The sequence below is a fragment of the Diabrotica virgifera genome, chromosome 6 (assembly GCF_917563875.1).
Source record: "Diabrotica virgifera virgifera chromosome 6, PGI_DIABVI_V3a".
NCBI lineage: Eukaryota > Metazoa > Arthropoda > Insecta > Coleoptera > Chrysomelidae > Diabrotica > Diabrotica virgifera.
Window position 1 is genome coordinate 172,106,068 of NC_065448.1, and position 21,080 is coordinate 172,127,147.

Sequence of the window (21,080 nt, forward strand, 5' to 3'; positions counted from 1 at the left end):
ATTTTGCTATTTTTGGCAATTTTCACACGTATTATCGATAGTTTTTATTATAACAATATATGTTATGAGGATTTTAAAGATATGAAAATTAGTGTGGAGAAAGAGGACAAAAATAAAAAGGTGATGGTGTGAAAATTATGATCCTATTGTTTATATCTTTGCCGTAAATTTCGGTCAACTTTGACCGGTTGTATCTCAGGAACCACTCGTCATAATTAAACGTTTTTTTCTTTTAAAAGAAGCGCCTGCCGCTGTATTTCGAATACCGTTTTCACAATTTAATTTGGTTTAATATTTCCCGAGATATTCTATTTGTTTATAAGCCAAAAAATTGTTTATAAATTTAAAATATTTCTGAGGCCGCTAAAATAGTCCAATTTCAATTCTGTAAAGTACATTAGATAGGTATATTGTCCTTTTATGAAAAAATCATAGTTATTCTTATGCATCATAATTATTGTCGTTATTATAGCGACCGTAAATTTTTAATTAACATTTCAATTGTTGCTAAACAGTTCACTAAATTTCCATCGGCTTCTGGAATTGTAATATATACGGAAAGGGCTTTGACGTTACCAAGTTATTTAATTATTGATTAACCACTACTTATCTAAAAGTTTAGTTGAAAATTAAAGATTTTGTTGGAAAAACCCGCTTTTTCCGGGGAAAGTTTTCGTCTAAGTAAATCGGAAAGAACACGTCTCTATGCAGAATTTAATTACGGTGAATTTTTATTTGGGTGTTTTTGGTCTAAAGTTAAAATCTTTGGAGTTATAGAGCAAAAATTGAAAAAAACACGATTTTCGGGCGCCATTTTGTTTATAAAAAAAGTAGCACACTATCTGCGGACTTTGCATATCTATATTATTAATATATACAATCATAAGATTCGATTCCAGCAATAAAATTGCTGGTAAATAACTTTTCCCAAAAATGGCCTATTCTCCGATAATCAGCCCAGACTACTTTTAAAGATGGAGTTAAAGATGAGATTCTTTCTTATATTAGATAGTTCTTGTGACCATAGCATCGGGTTTATACATCCAATCACCCTTTTTCATTTCACGATCCTTTGCTCTATCTCTTTTTCGGTGCGCTCACTCTTGTTGATTTTTGTTCCTAAATATACATATTCCACACAGTTCTTTATTGTTTCATGTTTGTTAACTATTAGATCTACTTCATTCTCGATACATAAGTATTGCGTTTTGTTTCTATTTATGGAAAAGCCCCACTCATTATATGCTTGAAATAATCGTCTCTTTATGAATTATAAATGTTTCTTATTCGTTGCTACTACGACTTGTTCATCCGCAAACGCAAAATGTAGCGCATACAAAGTTGTATCGTCGTCAAGTTGAATTCCCATCCCAGAATCAGCTCTTCTCCAGTGTTTTAGTGCTTCATTTAAATATATCTTAAATAGTATTGGAGAGAGGCAGCATCCTTGTCGTAATGCTTTTTTTTACTGAAAATTCTTCTGATAAGGTGTTGTTTAGTTTTATTTTTGATGTTGCTTTCTTGTATAATTGTTTGACTGCCGTGTTGATCGTTCAGGAAGATCGTTCGCCACAGCTTTGTCACAAGAATCCTGTGATATGCTTTTGTGATATACACAAAGAAAATATGTAGTTCCTGGCTTCTTGAAACTGTCTTTACATTAAGTTCTGTTAGGGTAAATATGTAGTCTACGCAAGATCTTCCAGCTCTAAAACCTGCTTGCTTTTCAATTCCGTGATGTTCGTATTCTTGCTTCATCATTTTTTAAAGATTTTACCAAACAGCCTGCTACAGGTACTAGTGACCGAGATGCACCAGTAGTTTCCGCAAATATCTTTTGGACCTTTTCTGCGAATTGGAGTAATCCATGCTTCTTTCCAAGTCTTAATTTTTTTCTTTTATAACTGTGGAAAAGAATCTTGCCTTTATTAGTATTAGTCTACTATACATTTAGTATACTATACACTCACTACGTTATCATAAAAACCATACCTGCAATGCACTATCATTGGTGATTGGGCACTATAAGGTATTTTTAAAATTTTTTGTAAGAACGGCACTAAACTTTGAGAATACAATGGAACTCCATGATCAGGCCATGTGGTAAAGTGTAGTTGTGTAATCTAAAACATACAATAATCGTTTTTAAATAGATATTAACATGATAAAAATAAGTACTACAATAATATTGAAAAATATTCGTATTTTTATATATACAGTATGTCCCTGTAAGTTGGTACCATATGGAAAACTTTTTATTATTAATTTTACGAAAAAAAATTATTCTTCAAAAACAGCTCTGCATGGTGTAAAACTTAAGATCAACCATCATATATCAAATTTTATGAATATTATACAAGGTATGTCAAAAAATATGAATTTCGCTCAAGAGTAAAGTAGCTTTATTTTTCACAATATTGAAAATGGTTATTATAAAAAGTTGTTTGGATTTAAGAACTGTATTCTGATATGCACTTACATCCTTCTAATAAAAAAAAATTGAATATTTTTTTTATTATGGATAAACAACATTATTTTCAGTTATTTAAATTATAATAACTCTTTTATTATTAATTTTACGAAAAAAAATTATTTTTTATAAAATGTTCTGCATGGTCTAGAACCCAATGTACAACCATCTTATATCAAATTTTATCAATTTTATACGAGGTATGTAAAAAAATATGAATTTCGCCCAACAGTAAATAAAATACCTTTATTTTTTATAATATCGAAAATTGTGATAATGAAAAGTTGTTTAGAATTAAAAGCTATGTTCCAATATGTAATGACATCCTTCTAATTGAAATTTTGTGAAACTTAAAGTTATTTTACTCTTGATCGAAATTCATCTTTTTTGATATACCTCGTATAAAATTGATAAATTTGATATAAGATGGTCGTATTTTAGGTTTTAGACCATGGAGAACTTTTTATGAACAATTTTTTTCGTAAAATTCATAATAAAAGGGTTATAATAGAAATAACTGAAAATAATGTTCGTTATCCATAATTAAATTTTTTTTTTTATTAGAACGATATAATTGCATATTAGAATATAGTTCTTAATTCCAACCAACTTTTCAAAATATCCATTTTCAATATTGTGAAAAATAGAGCTACTTTACTCTTGAGCGAAATTAATATTTTTTGACATACCTCGTATAATATTCATAAATTTGATATCTGATGGTTGCATCTTAAGTTTTAGACAATGCAGAGCTGTTTATGAAGAATAACTTTTTTCGTAAAATTAATAATAAAAAAGTTTTCTATATGGTTCCAACTTACATCAACCAGTAGATGACCAGAAATCGATGGTATCATTATTGAACAAGTAATCAAAATTAATTACATCTCCTGAAGATGGCCACGTAGAAAGACAAATTTCTCAAAGATGTTTATCATCATCCAGCCTTCTGTATCCAAAGTTGAATATAGACATCCCCTAATTTCTTCCAGTTCTGCCGGTCTATAGCTTCCTGCAACCAATTCCCAGCAACACTTTTGACGTCGTCTGTCCATAGTGTAGGTGGTCTACCTCTACTTCTTCTGTCTGCTCGTGGTCTCCACACTGTAATTTTTGGGTCCAGTTCCCATTCTTCATTCTGGCTACATGGCCCGCCCAATTCCACTTGAGCCATGCTATTCGCTCTATGACATCTGTGACCACTGTTCTTATTCTGATTTTCTCGTTTCTAACCGTGACTCAGAGAGTAAGTCCAAGTAGTGACCGTTCAATTCTTCTTTAGGCAACTCTAAGTTTGGTTGCTGTGGCCTGGGTTAAAGATAATGTTATACCGTAAGCCATGACGAAGCACACATTGGTCGAACGTCTTCATTTTCAGATAATTTGGCCAGTGACGGTTTATGGCATCATGGGGCCCTAGGCGGCCATAAGAAGTAGGCCCCTTTATATCGACCATTTACTTAAAACAAATTTACAGATATTTATGTTGTTTTGGGAAGTAGTTACTGCAAAAATAAATTACGACAATGTAAGAAAGATCATTTTTCTTTTTTTTACATTTCGCAACAACTGCTCATTAATATTCAATATATGCCAAAGAAAAAAAGGGATATTGTGTCGATATGTGATTGTGCCCTGGGTATGAGTGCCACCCCTTCGGGGTAAAAAAACATACATTCAAAATAATGGATAACTGATTAGTTCTAAGTAACTTTTGTTCTATCGAGTTTTTTCCCTAAATTAATACTTTTTCAGCTATTTGCGAGTGAATATGTTCATTTTTCAACAAAAAAAAAAAAACCTTTTTAGACAGTTTTTCGCAAATAACTTCAAAATTAAGTATGATATCGAAAAAGTATTTTTAGCAAAAATATAGCCTATACAAAATTTAAAAAACTGGTGTATGTATGAAGTATGTAGACCCAGTATAAGCAGAACTGGAGCTAACGAAAAGTAGATTCTTATTCGACAAATTCCAAATCAAATATTTCAACGTAAATTACCAAATAATTAAGCACTTTTCGCTGAAAAATCTTCATATTTTTTTTAGTGTTAAAAAAAGTTTTATTTTTGTTTTTTTTTAATAAAGTTTCAAGTATCAAAATTAAGTAAGTAAAGCTTAAAATAATGTTGATTCCTTTTTTTGGCACAAAAATCTTGAAAATTTATGAAAATCTTGAAAAAACTTATAAGTATATTATGTATATTATCTATAAGTTTCACCGGTTCACAGTGCTTATATTTTAAAACATTGGGATTTAAAGTAAAACAAATTTTTTGAAATTTTGAAAAATAAAATGTATTCTTTTTTTCAAAATAACTTAAAAATTATTAGTGGTATCAAAAATCTTAAAAAGTAAAAAATATAGGTTTTGATTTTCTGAATATTTCAGATTTTTGCTTTTTTGGAAGATAAAAATTATTGGTTAAGATATGACTGTTCAAAATTTGCATACCCTGGGTACATAATTTTTCATTTATTAAAAATTAATAAATGAAAATAGTTTCTATCCTTGTGGGATCTGTAGAATCGGTACTCACCGGAGGGACCGCAAACGTTCGGATACAATTAGCGTCTGTTGGCAAGAACAAGGACGACTTTACTAAGTAACAAGACATTTACTCAACACACACACACACTACCCACTACACTAGGTACCTGATTGGAAAAATCCACTGTACCATGCCAATGGCCATTAGTTGTCGAGGCATTAAGCTAAATAAAAAAAATGCATACACTCGTGATTAGTGACTTGTTCAAGCCCTTTCTACTACAGCTCTTTTACAAATAAGCACTTTATACCGATGAAACTTACAGAGTATATAAACAATACACAAGTAAAGTAGCTTGTGAAGCGGTAAGGATTAATTTCATTTGGGATGCTAATTAGTAATTAGGGGGTTCTTTTCACCAGTTTTTTTAACCCACAAAATGGGATCAACTTTATTCTGAGCGTATCTTGCTTACTTTTTATGATAGAAATTTTTTTAAAAAACAAGAATCATGCTTTTTTAAAACATTTAAACAAGTTATGATGAGTTTTCCATGAAAAGTGCTTCATTTTTTGATTATTTCACGTTGAAATATTTGATTTGGAATTTGACGAATAAGAACCTACTTTTCATTAGCTACAACTCTGCTTCTACTGGGTCTACAGACTGCACACATACACCATTTTTTCAATTTTTTAAAAGCTATATTTTTGCTAAGAATATTTTTTCGATACTTTTTTTCTTACTTTTTGAGTTATTTACGAAATACCGTCTAAAAACGTGTTATTTTTTGTTGAAAAATGAAGATATTCACTTGCAAATAACTCGAAATGTATTGACTTGATGAAAAAACCAGGGTAAGCAAAAACCAAAGGATTTTTCAAAAAAAAACCAAAATTATCAGGATTTTTTGTTTAAACCAGGTTTATTTGATACAAAGTATCATAAGTCTAAATACTTTAAAAATTAATAAATTATTTTATAAAATGATAGTAATAAACAATAAAAAAAATGATTAAGACAACTTTTATTTTTATTTACACACACAAAAAATTAAAATAACAAAAAAAAACACCTTCAAACGTATCAAAACATATTCAAAATAGCTAAGTTCGAAAGTAAAAAATAGAATTTATTTAATTTAATTTTCTTCATTTGCGGCAGCTGTATAAAAAAACTTTAAATAAAAACACCAGTTTGGAGGTTCAGTAAAAAAACCAGGTTTTTTTCTTAAAAAAACCAGTTGATTTAAACCATGGTTAAACCAAGGTTTTAAGCATGTTGGTTTAAACCTACCAGCCCTGGAAAAACTGTATTGAACAAAAGTTGCTTAGAATTAGTCAGTTTATCCACTTCCGGACGTATTTTGACAATATATTTTTTCACCCCCGAGAAGGGGTGGACTCAACCGTAGAGCAAAAACACACATTGGCACAATATCACTTTTTTATTTGACATGTTAACTATGCTTATACCAAATTGATGTCAATTTAAGCTCTTGTTTCAAATCCAAAGGTTCTTTCAAATCCGGAGGTTTTGCAATATTTTACCGTGAGTGAATGGACTATAAGGCCCATCGGTGGGTAGAAATTGAAAAAAAAAAACGTAACATTTTAATTTTTTTTTAAATAATTAAATATTAATTAATGCATTTGTGTGGGATGCGGGCCCCATCAAGTGCCCGGGCCCTAGGGGCCGCCTAGTCCGCCTAATGGTTAATCCGGCACTGAATTTGGCATGTTGCTCTTGAAGATGTCTGATAGAGCTCCATATGCGGCCCATGCTAAAGTGATTCTTCTTTGTAGTTCGGCAGTGTGATTGTCCCTGGCAATTTGGATATCATGCCCTAAGTATTTATGTTTATGAACCAATGCTATTTCGTTGGAATAGACTTTTGGATTTTCGCTTGGTACCACGGTTATCATGTATTGGGTCTTTCCAAAATTTATCAATCCATCATCAAATACGTTAACCCAGTGCTATTGCAGAGAGATTTTACCATATTATGATTCTCAAATGCATAAAATTACCTAAAAATTTAGCAAAAATCCTTTTTGTATGTTATAGTTCTATAATTTTGGCCAATTTTTGTGAAACGAATGAAACTTCAGTTATAGTATCTTTCAAGATATTTTAGAAAACTTATTTTAGACTCATTTATATCTGAGTAGAATTGTTAAATTTCGAGAGGTGCTCATGTCATACTGAATAGCAGGTATAATAACTAAAAGTACAATAGATTAAAATTTGCCAAAAGAAGAATGAGGCTTGGGAGCAAAAGTGTAACATGATTAACACACATTTAGGAGGACGGAGAAGTACAGAAAGTTGGAAAGTATTAAAATCGCTACGACAGGAAAAGAAAAGAGATATAATATCAGCAATCACACCGGATCAATGGGACGAATTACTCCTAAATAAGGACAGAGCGGAATTTTTAAATAACAGTGATACCAGCAATGTAAATATCTTAGCCTCACCATTACGAGTAACAACAAAAGAAGTAGAAGAAGTATGTAAGTCTTTAAAAAATAACAAAGCACCAGGACCAGGGAACATACCAGCTGAACTAATAAAATATGGCACAACAAAATTATATGAAAACCTGGCTAAACTCTTTCAAAGGTGCATCAACGGAGCGGAAATCCCAGAAGAATGGAAGACATCATGGATATCCACCATACATAAAAAAGGCAGACGGGATGAATGTGACAACTACAGAGGCATCGCTGTAACGAACTCGATCAGCCGAATATACGGAAAACTGATTAAAAATAAAATCGAAAACGAATATAAAGATATAGAAGCTGAAGAACAGGCAGGATTCAGGGCAGGGAGATCAACGGTTGACCATATGTTTTGTATTACACAGATTATTGAGAAGAAACTGGCCGTCAACCAGGAGGTGCATCTGTTATATGTGGACTTAAGAAAAGCGTATGATAGCATCCCACAAAACAAACTATGGGAAGCATTAGAGAAAACCAATATAAGAGCAAATTTAATAACAGCGACGAAACAATTGTATACAAAAACTGCAGCAAGGGTGAAAGTTGGAAGCAGGCTATCGAGAGGATTCCAAATTAGCAAAGGCCTAAAACAAGGGTGCTGCCTTTCACCGACATTATTTAAGATCTACCTCGAGCAAACTCTAAAACTTTGGAAACGCAAATGCAAAAACGTGGGATTACCGATCAACAACAATACAATATACACTTTGTCATTTGCAGACGACCAACTTGTACTAGCGCAAGACTACGATGATATAGAATATATGACAAGGAAATTAATAGAGGAGTACAAAAAAGGCGGTTTGGAAATAAAAATAAAGAAGACCGAATATATGTGTATCGGTGGGGCACAGCAGGACCTTACACTGGGGAATGGCGAAATTATTAAACATTGCGACGCATATAAATACCTGGGTATGACCATCACACAAGAAGGAAACGTAGACCGGACGATAGAAGAAAGAAACAACCAGGGAAGAAAAGCAATTACTCTTCTCAATAGCATCCTGTGGGACCAGTCAATATCAAACAACAACAAACAAAGAATATACAATACAATTGTTAAGAGTATAATCACTTACAGCAGTGAAGTATGGCAAATAAAAGAAAGATACAAGAGAAAACTTGAAGCAACAGAAATGGATTTCTGGAGGCGCTCAGCAGGAAAATCAAGATTAGAAAGGGTAACCAACAACAGAATTAGGGAAATAATGAATGTGAAACACACAATAGTAGATGACATTAGTACCAAACAGCTTAGATGGTATGGACACGTACAAGGAATGTACGAAGAACGACTCCCGAAACAAATCCTAACGTGGACCCCTCATGGTAGACGAAAAAGAGGAAGACCCCGCCTTAGTTGGAGAGAAGGCATAAATCGAGAAATGAGAGAAAGAGAATTGGATGAAGACCTTTGGATGGACCGAAGTGAATGGCGACTAGGCATCGGAAGACGTAGGAGAACGTTTTAAAACCGATATATATATATATATATATATACAATAGATTAAAATTTATTAATTTCTACCTGGGTCGAAAGCTAAACCACACCATTCAAATACAAATAACTGTGTAATAAGCTTAAAATTAGGGTTTCTAAAACATTTTGAGAGGTACTATACCTACCTGTCTTTGTTCGTTGTTATGTGAGAGTGTAAACTTCCTTTCTTCAAAGTTTGCATGAACAGAAGAGGACACGTAGTGAACTTTATAATCTCCATAGTGTTTGTCTTCATTTATTTCTGGCCAATACTTTTCCACCTTTTTCTGAAACAGAAAACATTTAATGTATTATAGGTACATAGTGCAATTAATGTATACATTAACGTATAATTAAAATATATTTAATAGTACATAAACAAAAGCATGCAGGAGGATTCAAGGTACCTATCTAATACAAACAAATACTTGTTTCTATTAGAAACAAGTATAAACATTTATATCATAGAAAATAATGAAGTTGAAGAAAGTTGAACATAATATAATATGTCTTGTATATTAAAAAACGAAGGTCCAATTTCGCCTGCAGTTAAACATATTAAAGACAAAAATCAACCAAGAAACAAAACTATTGATCACAAGATTTAACATATGGTTTAACAAATATAAGGTCACTACACACGGAGATACAACGTAGATGTGGTCTAGCAAAGATCGCCGTAAGAAAATTAACCAAAATATGGAACGATTCTCAAATTTCATTAACTCTAAAAAAGGTTGATCAACTATTTAATATTTTCAATACTGACATATGGATGCGAATCTTATACCCTGAGAAAATGTGAAAGAAGAAAGATAAATGCCACTAAAATGTTTTGTTGGAGAAGAATATTACAAACGTCGACCGATTATAGGAACAATAATTCAGTTTTAAGAGAACTAACGATGAGTAAACGATTCTCCCTCAAAGTCCATCTCTAAAAATTAAATTAATATTCTGAAATAAAATACAAAAACATGAAGAGACTCATCATCCAAAAAAAGATAGAAAACCAAGGATCACCAGGCATATTCCCAACAATAAGGGAAGTAAAAATTACAGGAATGCATTCGTTTTTTCGAATCCTGAGAAAACTAATAAGTATTTTTGAAAAATTTAAACGCAAAATGAAAGGTTGCATTATTAACCAGAGCCGAAAGTCCCCGAAAATTTTTATAATGCTTATTTTAATAAGTTACAGGGGAAGAAAGGGAAAATCTAGTGTGATTTTTAATTTCAAATATCTACGCCCTTAAAAAAATTACCAAAGATAGAAATCTTTTAAAACATAATCTGGTATTCAAAAGAGAGAGAGAGACCTGTAAATAAAGAAGTTTTTGAAAAAAGAAAGATAAATAAAAATAAACTGTTTCCAAGGCAAAACACATGGCTATGCACAAGTGAAGAAAATAGTAAAAAAACCTTGTGACCCGGTCAGTCAAGGGGAATTTAAGTATTTTCCAATATAGTCACATCTCAAATACTTCCAATTTTCTGTACATATCTTAGATCAAAGTCCAATATTCAACACCTAAAAAAGGCATCGCAGCATTCCTACTTTTATGTCCAGAGAGAGTTTGTGGCTCTTGAAGAGGGCATCCATTCAATTGAAGGTGGATCTAGCTTCTCTGATGCGTGCCTTTATCTCTTGGTTGTTGGTCCATTCTTCATTTATTATGGTGCCAAGGTAGTTGTAGTGCGCCGCTCTTTCTACAGGGGTTTGGTTGGTGTAAGTAGAGTTGATATTCTGTTATCTTTTTCTCTTGCTAATGATCATAAGCTTTGTCATTTTTACGTTTATATTGAGTCTATATTGTTTGCTGTAATACGTGATTTTATTTATAGGGACTTGTAGGTCTTCTGGGTTGTCCTCAAAAATACTATGGGTCATCTGCATCCCTGATGTTATTGAGCCGGTCCCCATTTAGTGATACACCTTTTTCAGTTTCCAGCAATGTTTCGATAAATACTCTTGTAGAGAAAGGATTGAAGATTAGAGGAGACAAAATACAGCCTTGCCTCACTCCACGCATAATTTTTACGTATTCGGTTTGTTCACCTTTAATTATGAGGCTTGCAGTCTGCTTATAGTAAAGGTTTCTAGTTATTTTCAGATCTTGGTGGTTAATTTCTGCTTCTTTTAGTATTTGCATCACCTTGACCTGCTGTACTCGTTCAAACACCTTCTCGTAATCAACCAGACATTCGTATATGTTGAAATTGACGTCTCTCCATCTATGGAATAAAACTTCTATTGAGAACAAATAGACTGGGAGATATTATACAGAAGTTCAGCCACGATTTTATAAGTCCTGCCTTTTGCAATAGTGGAAGGGTAGACGAGGTACTTACAATTTGTGGAAATATCCACAAATTTCCTGTGACATTTTAATGTAAAAATTAGATTTTCCCAAAAAATTAAAATAGGGTTTTGCGATGAATTTCTGAGTCCTGCCATATCCGTAGAATGACAGGATACTATGGATTTTATGAAGACAATTGTTTGGGCAGGAGGGTTGCAAACGGGCTAACGGAGTATATATGCATACAAACATGTAAGGAAAATAATGAAATTTTCATGATTTTCTGGGTCCTGCCAACTAAATAAATTAAACATATTTATTTCAAGACGATCAAAAAAAATGTTGGCATGACGTCACCTACTGTTTAAGTCTACTTGTCCCTTGGAAAATTATGCGCAAAATTTTTACCCTGATTCCGTGATTTTCTGAGTCCTGCCTTTAAAAAGTTATAATGCTCAAATGCAATCAATACTTTTTCGGTACTCGGCAGGAAGGTTAAACGGTTCTTGTAAGATGGCAGGAGTCCTAGATTTATAAGAAAACTCGTGAAAAATTCCACGATGTTCTGAGTCATGCCATTTTGCATATGTTTCAAGAATCTTAATATAAGTCTATTTACAAAGAAGCAGGATGGTTTTATAGTTATTTCGTATACAGGGTTATAGTTTTTTTTATTTTTTTTTCAAATTCAAAAACCGAAAAAATTTTCAATTCGATTTTTCTAGAACACGGCTTATCCTACCGACTTAAAGCAAGAGTACCTTTTAGTACAAGAATACCCCATAGTTTAATAATCCAGTATCAAAAATGCTTAAAAGTTAAACAGAAAAGTTATGCGATAAAATATCCGTTTCCCTACCCTAAACGGACGCCTATGACCGGTACTAAAAATTGACAAATGAAGGGATCGATTTATCTCTGGAAGATAAATAGGTGTACCAGTTTTCTTTTTTCTATGCTTCCTTGGGAAGCATTTTCGAACGAGGTGAATTGAGTTAAATTTTATTAAAATTATCTGAGGAATCTCCGGGCTTCGATTGTTAGAAGAGTTTCTGGACACCCTGTATAATAGGTACAATCCCTACTATAACCAATTAATTGTAAAATTGTTGATCTTCTTCCTATTACTTTTATTACGTTTACTTAGATACAAATATATGATCTAACCGCTTAAAATAAATAGATTACAGTTTGGTATTAGATTTGAAAGGTGTGTAAAAATCCGAGACATTACTCAGGAAAATAATATTTAATACCGTACGATTCTTTTAACGATATAAAGATTAATTTTTATATATTAAATATCTTTGCGGTTATCCTGCCACGTTGTAAACGGTTTTAGATTAGTGTTTTTTAAGCATACTTGACATGGCATTTCTCAGAATATTGTGGTGATATGAATATGTTTGTATAACAACCTGCAATAATTTTACTGACTTAAAATTTTATTTTTATATACGAAATAACTACACAACTATCCTGCCTCTTTGTAAATAGCTTTATATCAACATTCTTGAGATATGTCCAAAATGGCATGACTCAGAAAATCGTGTAACTTTCTACGAATTTTCTTACACATTTTTAACTATGTGTAGTAAAAAAGGTGTAACTAAACATCCTGCCACTTTGAATAATGTCTACTTAAATTATTTATTTTATAATACAATTTATTTTATGACTCAGAAAATCACGGAACCAGGGTAAAAATTTTCCACAAAACTTTCCAAGGGAAAAGTGCAGTTAAACGTTAGGAGACGTCATGCCAACATTTTTTTTTCGATCATTTTCAAATAATTATGTTTAATTTATTAAGTTGGCAGGACTCAGAAAATTATGAAAATTTCATTAAAAAGGGTTATTTCATTATTACAGGTAAATTTCATTATTTTCGTTACATGGTCGTATATCCATATACATTCTTAGTTCTTTTGCAACCCTCCTGCCCAAAAAATTTTCTTCATAAAATTGATAGTATCCTGTCATTCTATGGATATGGCAGGACTCAGAAATTCATCGCAACTCCCCATTTTTTTACTCATGGAAAATCTAATTTTCACAGGAAAATGCCACAGGAAACCCGTGGATTTTTCCATAAATGGTAAGTACCTTTTCTAGCCTTCCAGTATTGCAAAGGACAGGACTTAGAAAATCGTGGTTGAAGTTCTGTTAATATCTTCCGGTTTAAAAGCCGAGAGAGTACGAATCGCATTTATGAACCCGAACTGGTTGGGAGAATTTCGACTTTTAGATAACTTGTAAATTCTCTTATGGGTTATCTTAAAAACAATTTTAGGACATGACTCATATAGTCGAGGAAAAGAAGCTGGAAAAATGGCAAAACCTCGCAATTTTCTCGTCCAGCATATATTTGTACAAAAATTTGGGATTAGGATCATTTCACCCTCTAGTTAATTTTATATATTGAGCCGTTGGACGCTTTCGGTTTTTTAAGTGTGAAAACCACCCGTAATTATAAAAAATTATAAAATAACATTTTAAACTTTAATTTTGTCAAGATATGCTTCTTATTAGTTACATAATAATTGTTTTGTGCTTTAAGATATAATTTCACAATATTTCAACCCTTAAAAGCACCCTTGTTGGAGCTATATTGGTTAAAAATTTAAGAAATAGTCACCCTTGTTGCAAAATAGCAATAATTGTGAAAAATACATACAAAAACAAGTATTCGCATTTTACGTTTTTCAACCATTTATGCTACACTTAGGACCTTCATATTTCACCCTGAAAAATTTTATGATACAGTAAAAAAATACTGTAAATTTCATTAAGATCGGTTCAATAGATTTTGCAAAATAAATTTTGCAATTCAGCTTTCGTAAAAAAAAAATCGTTTTTTAAAAATGTTACAGGACTGAAAATAAAGCAGATAGCAAGTTGAAAATTTTTTTGCTTATAGAAGTGTACTGTACCTTTCATTTGCAATTTTTTAAAATTAAAACCGCTTAACACCACGGCGTCAGGAATTTTTTTAAATAAACATTAATTATTGGTGCTACGCGCAGGACAGCGGATAGGTTGCTCTGATTGGGCATTCCAATGACCTTTGATAATGATTGATACATTTTAATTTTTATGACATTTCGATATAAATAAATAAATTTGTTTATTGCAAAATAAAAACACATACTCTATTCTTTGAAATAACACTTTTACTAGCAAAAACTTTCTTTGTTCATATATTTTAACTTAAATAATAAAAGTTTATTATTTTTAAACATATGCAATTGTTTAAAGAATATTTCACAAACAATAATAAAATTAGTTTGATTTTTGTGGAATTAAAAAATTAAAATACAACAAAATATAGAGTAAGAAAATAATATATTAGATAAAGATTGGAAGAAATTTTGGTGGAAATCAACCTGTGTGAATCGAACACCGCTGTCCTGCCCGTAGCACCAAAAATTATTGTTTATTTCAAAAATTTTCTGATGCCGTGGTAATTAATCGATTTTAGTTTTGAAAATTGCAAATGAAAGGCACAGTACACTTCTATAAGCAAAAAAATTCAATCTGCTATCTGCTTTATTTTCAGTCCTGTAACATTTTGAAAAAATGAATTCTTTTTGCGAAAGCTGTATTGCAAAATTTATTTTGCAAAATCTGTTGACCCGATCTTAATGAAATTTACAGTATTGTTTTACTGTATCATAAAGTTTTTCCGAAAGAAATATGAAGGTCCTAAGTGTAGCATAAATGGTTGAAAAACGTAAAATGCGAATACTTGTTTTTGTATGGTTTTTTCGCAATTATTGCTATTTTGCAACTAGGGTGACTATTTTTTAAATTTTTAACCAATTCTATATTGTAGTAAATTGAATTATGCAACTTTTATGTCAGAACAACTTTTCTCGGAAATGAACACTTTTAAAGTTATAATCAAAAAACGAAGAAAAAAATCGAATTTTTCCTTCAATTCTTGACATTTTGATTATTTAAACAATGTTCCTGACCTTTTTGAGAGGGAGGATAACTCAAATATTATTACTTGATTTATTTTCAAGCAATTTTTGCAAAAAAATTTGAGTCACCTCTCAACGTCCATCTCAAAACAGATCCGCCCTGGACTATTATCCTAAAATAATAATTTCGGCTTGCATCAATTTACATAAAAATTTGCGGTTAGGATCATCTTACCCTGTAATTCATATTCTATATCATGCTCAATGGCGTTGATTATTTTTAGGGGTGTAAACTACCCTTATTTTTAAAAATTATATAAAAACATTGTAAAATTTAATATAGGTAAAATTTGGTTTTGACTGGTTAAATAATGATTATTGTATGCTTTAGGACATAATATCATAATATTTCAACTCTTAAAAACCACCCTTAATAACATTGCAATTTTTATAAGGAGAAAATTTAATAGATATATACAGAAAAAAAAGTAGAATAAAAAAATTACAAAAACATTTACATATTTACACAAAAATACGAATTTACAAATATATAATAATACACATACAAATAGTTTTTTAATCATCCAGTATACGAACCGGCTCTGTGGTATTATATATAGGTACATTGAAAATGCTCTATAAGGGGACTATTCGAATTTTTCGAAAAAAAAAATTAGTTTTATGAACATAGCTCCTTTATTTTTGGCGATAAAAAGTTTTTTCAATAACAGTTTTGTAGGATTTTTGAAAAGTAATAAGACTGTTTAAATTAAATTCCGTAAGATCCCTTAATTTTTAATTGAGGTAGGTTTAAAGGGCGCGAATAAGGGGATGTTTGCTCGTAAATAGATGTTTTTAACAGTTATATCTCGCTAACTGTTCACTGTAATGAAAATCTATGCATAATATTTTATTTATGCATATTTTAAATATTAAGAGAGCTACAATTTAGTCGTCTATGATTTTTTTCGTATCTCCAGTATTTTCGCAGATATTTTGAAGAAAATGTTAAAAAATGAAAAATTGCAAAAAATCAATTTTCCTTTAAACTCCAATTTTTCTAAAATTAAGCCTTTTAAATAGGTCAAACTTCTTGGGTGTATTGATAATATAAATATAAAAGGAATTACAGAAAGGCGAAGACCAATTTTAAGTTACAAGGGTAGTTAGGGGTTGTTTTCACCGTTATTTTCGTAGAGAAAAATAGGTACCGATTTTTTTTTGATCATAATTTTCTCAATTTTTATACTAGAAACTTTTTATTATTATTTTTTGAAAGATCTTATTGTATGCTTGAAAAAACATCATCTAAGTTTTCCTGGAAAAATGCTTTCAAAAATTTTTCCCGTTATGTATTTGGCTTTGATTATTTCAAATTATGCATTGACGAAAAAAGCTAACCTTTAACATGCCGTATATCGGTTTGTTGGTCGTAAAATTATTATAGAAAAACATTTTCGTTTATGTTACTAAAAGATACAATTTTGACATCTAAAGTTTCTTTGATTAAATGCATATTTTTCGAGTTATTCTAAAAAACCCTCTAAAAAAGTCGATTTTTCCGTCGAAAAACTGTTACTTTCAACCACGAATGACTCGAAAAATATTAGTTCTACGAAGAAAATTTAAAAAACATTTTTTTCTTAAAATCCTTTTTTACATCGATTTACATGGTTAAAATGTAATAAAAAATTCCCACCCCCGAGATGGGGTGGCAACTACCCCCAAGGCTTTAGCGTACAGCAGCATGATATAGAAAATGATCCTTGGACTATTCCCTAACTTCTGTGAAAATTTCAAGTAAATCCATGCTGGACGAAAAAATTGCGAGTCAAAATGCTTCATTTCCTCGACTAATGCTTTTTTTTCTCTTAGTTTTTGGGAAGTGCAATAAACTCAGAATTCAGCTATTCTGTTCGTAATTTTCCAGTGTTTTTTCATATGTTGAGTGTCTTTGTGATTATTGGTATTGATTCGTCATCCATAAGTTTGACTAGATCTGCTTGTATAATATTATCGGGGGCTGCTGCTTTGTCATCCTGTCTACAGTCTACTCAATAGTTATTCGGGATCAGAAAAAAGAGGGGTTAGCCAAGAGGTTGACAATACAGATCAAAGACATTTTTCTCAAGACAGGTTAATAAAAAAGGAAAATGTGAAGAATCTTACGACCCAAGATCAATTTCAAGGAATATACAGGGTATTTCGAAAAGATTGGTCATAAATTATACCACAGATTCTGGGGTCAAAAATAGGTTGATTGAACCTCACTTACCTATATATTTATAATAGTGCACACAAAAACACAAAAACAGTTACAGTCGGAAAAATGAAAGAATACCCATGAACGATCACATCAATCACATATATTATTCAGATTATTAATAATCTATCTCTCTCGTTTGTTATTTATGGAAAAAAACAGTAAATGCAAAATATGTCATTGATGTGATCGTTCATGGGTATGTTTTCATTTTTCCGACTGTACAACCTTTAGAAGTTACAAAATTAAAATCGATTTTTTTCATATATCGACGACAAACTCTTAGAGATTTCTTGTTGAAAATGGACATGTGGCATTCTTATGGCAGGAACGTCAAAAAAAACAACAGTGAAATTTGTACACCCCATAAATAGGGGTCGCCAACTTCTTGAAAATTTCAAGATCTTGTCAAGACAAGAAGTCATTTTATGTCAGTACCAAGATTTCTTGTCAAGAAAACAAGAAATCTTGAAATATCTTGACTAATAATGTAAACTATAATAGTTACTTATGATATAAGTGTTAAAAGTACAATTTTAAGGCACGCATGTGAAAGTTTGCAGAATGAGCGAAGCGAATGATATACGTGTTAAAAATTACATTTTTAAGGCACTCATGTGAATTCATATACATTTCCTTCGCTCATTCTGCAAACTTTCATATGCGTGCCTTAAACGTGTACACCTATATCATAAATAACTATTAAACCACCTTTTTCAAATTGCGCAAGTTGTACTATTAAGAGGAAACAGTAGCGATCAACAGGTGGCGAAAACGCGTTCCAAGATTGCGGCTGTAATTATGAATATTTTTTCGAGATATTTGGCACACGTATTCGTAATATAATAAAGAATGGCGGTACAGAGCCCAATTTGAAAAATATATTATTATGTGGAAATTACTCTGTAATTAAATACAATATTAAAAAAACGAGCCTGTACCGCCATTAAGAAGCACAACAAAATACACTTTCTTCAAATAAATTTTTTTATCCGATGCCTAGATTTTGTGTCATTTTGGAACAACTAATGAAATAAAAAAATAAAGTAATTCCAAAATGACACAAAATCTAGGCATCGGATAAAAAAGTTTATTTGAAGAAAGTGTATTTTTTTGTTCTTCTTAATGGCGGTACAGGCTCGTTTTTTTAATATTGTATTTAATTACAGAGCAATTTCCACATATTAATATATTTTTCAAATTGGGCTCTGTACCGCCATTCTTTATTATATTACGAATACGTGTGCCAAATATTTCGAAAAAATATTCAAAATTACAGCCGCAATCTTGGAACGCGTTTTTACTACCTGTTGATCGCTACTGTATCACCTTAAAAGTGAATTGTCAAATTGTGAAACGTCAAAATATTTACATTTCATTTATTAACATTAATATTAAGGTGATACAGTAGCGATCAACAGGTAGCAAAAACGCGTTCCAAGATTGCGGCTGTAATTTTGAATATTTTTTCGAAATATTTGGCACACGTATTCGTAATATAATAAAGAATGGCGGTACAGAGCCCAATTTGAAAAATATATTAATATGTGGAAATTGCTCTGTAATTAAATACAATATTAAAAAAACGAGCCTGTACCGCCATTAAGAAGAACAAAAAAATACACTTTCTTCAAATAAACTTTTTTATCCGATGCCTAGATTTTGTGTCATTTTGGAATTACTTTATTTTTTTATTTCATTAGTAGTTCCAAAATGACACAAAATCTAGGCATCGGATAAAAAAATTTATTTGAAGAAAGTGTATTTTGTTGTGCTTCTTAATGGCGGTACAGGCTCGTTTTTTTAATATTGTATTTAATTACAGAGTAATTTCCACATAATAATATATTTTTCAAATTGGGCTCTGTACCGCCATTCTTTATTATATTACGAATACGTGTGCCAAATATCTCGAAAAAATATTCATAATTACAGCCGCAATCTTGGAACGCGTTTTCGCCACCTGTTGATTGCTACTGTTTCCTCTTAACTGCAGTGCCTTGAAAATTTTAAAGTACTAGTGCTTTAAAGTAGCATTTTTAACGCTCATATGGAGTGCTAAAAGTTGCATTTTTAACACGGTTGTAGAAAAAATGTATTTATTTGTGAAAAAGATAACACTATGTTAACATAACATAACATATTTGAATTTATTGAACACTTTTTTCCTAGAACGATTTACAAAATTTTAAATTAAAAATCAGAATTAATGATACTTACTTAATCCTGTTAAAAATAAAATTTCAAACTAAATTTTATTTTAAATATCAAATTTAGCACATTTTTAAATCGAAATTGATAAGCTATGAATTAGGGCAGATAACACTTGGCTTATTTATTGCTAAAGCTGCTCTTAAAAATAGTCTTTCCGCAAGTACAGACGTTGCTGGCGTTCTGAGAAAATCCTTGGCTATTTTCGGTAATGACGGGTAGGTATTTTCGTGTCTTCTCCAGCAATCAAGTATATTCTCAGAATCTTCTGATCTAGGCTCATTTAAGTATTTTTCAATTTCACTATTCACTACTTCCAAGATTGTCAGCACTGTTAAGTTGCATTTGACCCGAGTTTTTTTATTTTTTTTTACAGGGTATTTAATTTTACGACGATCTAGAGTTTAGAGTATATGGCAAGAAAACTAAAGGAGGAATATGAACAGAGGGGCTTGGAAATTAATGTGGAAAAAACTAAATACCTACTCATATCAGCTGCGTTAACCAATATCGAACTAGAGAATAATGAAAAAATCACATGCTGTAGTGAATACATATACCTGGGAGTAATTTTCGATAGAACAGGAAAGGACAATGAGGAAATAAAGAAAAGAGTAACACAAGCTAGAAGCAGTGGCGGATCCAGGGGTGTGTCACGGGGGGGTCATGACCCCCCCCCATAATTGTAGACCCACGTATCCTAGGGTTGGTAAGACTAAGTGACCTTGCATCAGAGATATGTAATTAAATCATTCTCAAGACCCATGGCCCCTCCCCAAACAAAATTTCTGGATCCGCCACTGGCTAGAAGAACAATTGGCTGCCTAAATGGAATACTCTGGAGCTCCGAAATAGGAATAAAGCAAAAATACAATATCTATGAATCACTGATTAAAAGCAACCTACTTTACGGAGGAGAAATTTGGAGAATAACCGAGAACAACAGAAAAAAATTAGAAGCTGTAGAAATGGATGTGTTTAGAAGATCGTTAGGTATGTGCCGCAGGGAAAGAGTTTGAAATGAGGAAGTAAGACGACGAATTGGAATAAATGGTTACTTAATAACAGACATTGAGAAGAAACAGTTGATGTGGGTCATGTTCAAAGAATGGAAGACACAAGATTGCCCAAAAGATTATGCAGTGGGTACCACCAAACCGCAAAAAACGAGGAAGACCCAAAAATACATGGAAAGAAGGGATAACAAAAGCAATGAGTACAAAGGATCTTAGAGATGGCCAATGGGATGATAGAAAGACGTGGAAGTTAGACATCAGACAACGTTCGATCGAAAAACGTTCTAAAACCGATATATATTTAATTTTACTTACAGAAGAGTTGAAACCTAAAGCAGTATCTAATATATCATTTTCTACTTCGGTCTTGTTCTCCAAATAATCAAAGTCTTTTTCGATGTCTAA

At 31.6% G+C, this 21,080-nt stretch overlaps 1 protein-coding gene across 2 annotated transcripts in view; it reads right to left on the reverse strand.

The window, feature by feature from the left end:
- The window catches only part of LOC114335080 (tyrosine-protein phosphatase 69D-like), a 729,328-nt gene that overhangs the window by 56,114 nt on the left and 652,134 nt on the right, over positions 1-21,080 (reverse strand). For both annotated transcript variants that reach the window (XM_050654333.1, XM_050654334.1), the window contains 2 exons: positions 9,103-9,243; positions 1,993-2,123 (listed from right to left, as the gene is read on the reverse strand). In XM_050654333.1, the coding sequence (XP_050510290.1) occupies positions 1,993-2,123; positions 9,103-9,243 (272 nt within the window). The remainder of the gene's footprint in view (positions 1-1,992; positions 2,124-9,102; positions 9,244-21,080) is intronic.